Below are 5,751 nucleotides of genomic sequence, written 5' to 3' on the forward strand. Positions count from 1 at the left end.
TGCACCATCTCAAAGAGGGCCTCTGTACTATTGAAACCACCCCAAAATTTCTAAAAACAAAATGAGAATATGTATGACTACAGTATTATAATGAATACACGTTATTTCCTGCCTCTGCAAGTTAGACCAACCAGACACAAATCAGTTCAGCTCCCCTTTCCCCTGCACAATAAACAGGAATGATCAACACAATAAGGGAGATTTCCTCTTCCAAAGAATAATTTAATGCTCATTAAAAGACCAGGATTTGCAACCTTGGAAATTGAGGATTTCTGCCTATATGGGGTAGGCACAGACTATATACACTCTGTGCTAAAGTAGTAGCCTGGACAACTGTTATGCAGCCCCTCCTCATCTCTTCTAGGTTAACAGATAAGAGATTGGTCAGTGCTACTGCAGAGATGGGAGCCTGATTTAGATGGTATGAAGAACGTGCCAATTTCAAGAAGAATCTGAGCTAATGAAAGATTTACTCAAATGACACATTCACTTATCTAAAATGTCCGGCCCACTCACCTGCTTTTGCAGAGGATGGTCTGGATAATCTCTGGCTGTAGATCTGAGCAACACTGTGAAAGGATGAGAATGGACCAGTGATGTGGCCACCAGACTGAGAACGGTGCAACTCTGCATGGCTAGATGTTGGGTGGGATACCATGTTTGTAGAGAAAGACTGGTTGTCAGAAACTGTGCTGTGGTTCTGGAAAGGTGGGGACTGAGTCAGTCCAGGACCAGCTGGAGGAGGCAGGGATGAGTGGTGACTAGACACCTGTGTGTTTTTAGAGGCTGTGGTATGAGATGAAAACTGTGAGCTGATGCTTGTCTGGAGCATAGCACCAGGACCAGAGGAGGAAGCACTGTGAGGGCTGCACTGAGGTAATTTCAGCTCATCTTCTGTGAAGGATAAAGAAAGGCAAATCAGGACATTTCATAAGGTAAACTTTTTTCCAGAGTCCCAGAGATAATGGCCACTTAGTCAATGGCCTATGTTTGCTGGCTTGATGAAAGCTAAGAAAACCTTAGCTACCAGGAAGGACTGGCAAAAAAACTGAATTAGGCTTATCCTCTTCCTGAACTCATTTTATCTAGCAGATAAGGTTCTCTGAGTAGATGTGATATCTTTTATAAGACCAACTGAGGAGTTGGAAAAAAGTTCTTAGCAAGCTCTCCAATCACCCTTCTTCAAGCACAGGAAGTCTGTTGCCTGAAGAAGGATGACTGTGCCCAAAAGCTTGCTAAGAACTTTTTTCCAACTACTCTGTTGGTCTAATAAAAGACACCACATCCACGCAAAAAACTTTGCCTGCCTATGTCCTTAGACCAACACGGCTACAACCAGAAATCCAGCAACACTGAATTTATCTAGCAGAGGCCTTTCACCATAGACAGAAGTTAATTTCAAGTGCTAATGAAAGAACTATTCATCCTACAACATCTTTTCTGTCCATTTATTAAGTGAGAGGCCATCTTGACAAATTCTTCTTATGGAACTGAAGCTGGGACTTCTTCAGGTTGTTTCTGCCTCTAGGATCTGATCAAATTATTTGTTCAAACAGTTTAAATCTAAACAATCTACATCTACATCTCAACTGTTTATTGCAGAACTAACCCCACTCCTGGCTGGCTGGTTCACTTACGAGATGATCCAATTTCTCTGGGCTTGTCACCTTTTAGCTCTCCTTCTGCATTTAGTTCTGCCACGGGACATTCGAGCTGATTACTTTTCACTTCCTCCACCACCTCAGGAAGATCTGAAATTATGTTTAAGCATTGAGGAACAGAGGAGTTCAAGTTGCTAACACTATGGAAACTGGAGTAACAAGGTTTAATATCTTGCTGCCAGGCTGAATTAATTTCCCATTTGTTACTGTGGTTCTCACCGCTGTTTAAGCAGCTTTGCTTTTTGTTATCCAGGGCATAATATCACATGGAGTAAATTCTACCCCCGCACTGGAATGCCTAATCAGTCCCATATATAAGATCCACCCCTCTCTAGACTATGCAGGGATCCTGTGTCAAGAGAGATAAAACTTATCACCCCCATGCTCCCTATATGCATGCTGAGACTCATTTCTGGGGTTCTACATTCTCACCCTCTCTCTCCACACACACACACACACACACACACACACACGGCCTTGATAGCCAGCCCTCGTCTTCCTGTAAACTGTCAGAACTGCCAAGGCACTCACCTTTCTGAGCTGTGCTTTCTGATGGATTGCTGCTGTTGCAGGGCTTTGAGGTTCTGGGGTTGGTACCCAAGAATACACTGGCCGACTTATTCTTGTGTGTGTAAAATGTCAGCACCTCCTCTAAGTCACTCTCACTACGACAGGAAGAGAAGGAAGAGTCTCAGTGAGAATTTTAGAGGATTCTGCCCTCATGTGCAGAAACAATAGAACCTCTCAATAGAAACAAGAACATGAGGCTGCAGAGACCAAAGAGGCCTGAGAAATTACTGGCCTAAATAGAAAGAATACCTGGAACTGTAACGTGCCCTAGTCTGTGTTATGGAATAGCACATCTCTTGGCTGGTAATGGCATTACTGAAATGCCATTACCAGCATCTCAGTGTGGCAGGGACCTCAGGCTAGACAAAATAAAAGTGTCGACATTATATAATTTTTGTGACCTCCACTCAACTGGATTAATTCAGGTCTGAGCAACTACCATTACCAAGCTTCCACCAGGACTCTCCAGAGCAAGAGGCCATCAAGAATTCTGCTCAGCCTGTTTCATATTCATTATTAATGCCCTCCCCCAAAGGAGGGCATTAATAAAACCACCAAACAGGCCCACTAAGAGGTGGGCCTGTTAATTAAGAAATGCCACAGAGTCAAAAAAGAGAAGTGGTCAACATTTTCACAGGTCCAACAGAAATTGTGACTAATCCTTTTTCTTACCTTTTGGGCAACAGATATATTCTACTGTAAAACCTTCCCCTAAAGTCTTACTCCTTGTTACCTCTTAGTCAGTTCCAGTCACTTAGCCCTTCTGTTAAGAATACTTTTTGAGCTGTACTTCTAGTTTCTTGAATGACATTTTCCTTTCCCTTACTTTTCTCAGCTATGGCTTGTGACCATGTAGTACAACACAACATCAGCAAGCAGGAGGGTACCGCTGGCAACAGTCGCAACAAAACACAATCCAAGAAGGCAAAGTAAAGATTCTTGGCAGAAATTACAATTCTGCAAGGTGTCCTCTGCACATATCCGTGCCTGTGAGATGCACGTCTGGCACAACAGAGCTCTGGAAAAAGCAGTGCCTATTCAGACCTCACAAGTGTTTAGACTTTCAAAACACACTGAAAAGCTCATCTACCTTTCTCAGGCCTTTGAAAACAGTATGAGGGTGGAAAACTGCTGTGGTGAAGAAGTTATTGGTTGTGAGGGTGAGTTAAACCTCCAGGTTGCTTTTCTTATTATCAGTGGCTTCGAGTGAACTGACTTGTAGAATTAAATTTGGGTATTAATTCAGTTACATTTTTAAAGCTGTCAAGGGTGTTTAGAGCCTACAGCTAGGTACTCTCTTAGCATGTATAACACAAAATACAATACATACACAAACCACCCTCTCTTGGCACCAAGGTTAGGTTTTTGTCTAACAAGTGGTAACAACTAGTATTCATCTTGTTCAATGTCTCAGTGACTAGCAGAACCAGCCTTCAAAGGAAGATTTTCCCCTTTTGCTTGATCCACTGAAGACTGGCCAGTTGGCTTAAGCCATAAATGCCAATGCAGAGTAGAATGGCAGATACTAAAGTTTTTAGAAATACCTGAAGCATCATAAAAAAACCCAGAGGGAATACTTAGAAACTACTCACCCCTCAGCAATAATGTATTTTCCTGTGCTTTTAATTTTTTGGCAGATGGTCTAGCAAAAGCAGCAACCTCAAGACAGAATTAAATATTAAGGTACAACAGCCAAGAAACCAGTTGCAAAGAATGCTAGTTCATCTAAAGAGTACACAATTCTGTCCAAGCCATCAGGCTTCCTAGCATCACTGTCTAATGGAGTAGACTGACCTACCATAGAGCTGTTCATCATTTTATTGACTACATGAAGAATCAGAGAGACAACCGTCTTCTTTGAAGACCACCACCAGTTGGGGAACCAAGTAAAAAGTGATTGGTCTTCTGGGTAACTGCAGGAGCAAATGCTAAGAACAGTCAAATATCCCGAGTCATGTTCCTCAGTAATATTTTGAAAGGCTATTAGCATTTTCTGGGACAACTCTGATATTGTGTTTAATGAGTCCATAATGGATCAGCAACTCCTAAAACTAACTGCAATCATAAGGTAACACCAGAAAACTACAATGCTCCCTGATCAGTAGCAAAGCTCTGGCCGATTACCATCATTCCCCATTAATTTCCAACAAGTCACTGTGGGTACTATCCAGACAGAGGAGGTGGCAGCAGGTTCCACAACCAGATGTGATGAAGGAGAGAGCATGTTATCCTTCTTAGAGAAGGCAAAAGTGTGGTAATAATCCAGCTGAGAAGCCTGTTCCTCTGTAGAACCCTGGTCCCCAAGAAACAGAGAGGTCCTTGCCATCATCAGTTAAATTGGGACATTGGACTAAAAGAGTTCTGCTGAATCAAGTCAAGTCCCCTGTGTGCATAGGCAATCAAGTAACCCGAGGAATCGTCATAATGACCACTTCAAGCCCTTACATTCAACTACAGTACATAGCACAATACCTGAAATACCACCACCCTATAAACATGCCATAGGTAAAAGCAGGAAAGATGAAAGCATTGCTGATGTCCTGCCACTGCAAACACAAGGATGTAGTTGGTTAATATGTGACCAGAAGATCCTAGAAAAAGAACCATGCCCTAGCACTACAGAGGAAGGCAAAAAATATGGCCCATACTGACCAACCCATACCAGCCACAAACTACTGGAAGACCAATTCAGGCTTAACATTAGGAAAAACTTCTTCACAGTCAGGGTGTCCAGACTGTGGAATAAACTACCTCCAGAGGTGGTGCAATCACCTACCCTGGAAATCTTCAAGAGGAGACGAGACAGTCACCCTGCTGGGGTCACCTGCCTCCCAGTTATCTTTCCTGCTTAGTGCAAGGGGCTGGAGCCGATGATTTTCCAAGGTCCCTTCCAATCTATGAACCAGATCTAAAGGAAAAATTCCTTCCTGAACCTATATTTGGCAATTAGTATGACCCTAACCAGAAGAGCAAAACTCTCTAGCCAGGAACTTTGGGTTTTCTAAGTAGTGGCAGAAGCATCAGCATATCCCAGTCAAAAACCCCAGTCTTAACTGTGGCCAATGTCCCAGTGCCTCAAAGGAAGGCCGGGGAGTGGGGGGGGAAGGAGAAAGAGAGACCTCCCAGAAGCCAGTAGCATTCATGAGGGAGAAAAAACATTCCTTGGCTGGTCCCAGCTGGCAACCAGCAAAAGCCCTGACACACAGGATTACCAGACACCTTCCACACTATATAAAAGCTACCTTATTTCTACAACCTGGAGACCACAAACACATGGATTTTCACATCCAACTCACTGATTTTTAAGCCAGAAATCCCTGGCCTTTAATACCATTCCTTCCATAAAATTATCTAGCTCAATCTTGAAATGATGAGTTACATGTCCCCAACACTTTGCTGAAATGACCACCCCAAAAGTTTACTCCTCTGACAGAAATCTAAACTTCCAGTGTAAATTTATCTGTAGCTGATTTCTAGCCATTTGATCTTCTGTTGTTGCTTTTAAACCCAGAACGCTCTT

General features: G+C 42.9%; 1 protein-coding gene across 10 annotated transcripts in view; it reads right to left on the reverse strand.

Annotated features, from left to right (window-relative positions):
- TTLL5 (tubulin tyrosine ligase like 5) overlaps positions 1-5,751 on the reverse strand; it is a 178,375-nt gene that overhangs the window by 91,233 nt on the left and 81,391 nt on the right. For 9 of the 10 annotated variants that reach the window (XR_003093381.1, XM_025200719.1, XM_025200705.1 and 6 more), the window contains 3 exons: positions 2,193-2,326; positions 1,638-1,751; positions 517-894 (listed from right to left, as the gene is read on the reverse strand). Coding sequence is in view for 9 of the 10 variants with exons in the window: in XM_025200719.1 (XP_025056504.1) it covers positions 517-894; positions 1,638-1,751; positions 2,193-2,326 (626 nt within the window). In the remaining variant the exon portion in view is untranslated. The remainder of the gene's footprint in view (positions 1-516; positions 895-1,637; positions 1,752-2,192; positions 2,327-5,751) is intronic. The other variant, XM_025200676.1, reaches the window with a different exon arrangement.

The sequence above is a fragment of the Alligator sinensis genome, unplaced genomic scaffold, assembly GCF_000455745.1.
Source record: "Alligator sinensis unplaced genomic scaffold, ASM45574v1 scaffold280_1, whole genome shotgun sequence".
NCBI classification, from domain to species: Eukaryota; Metazoa; Chordata; order Crocodylia; family Alligatoridae; genus Alligator; species Alligator sinensis.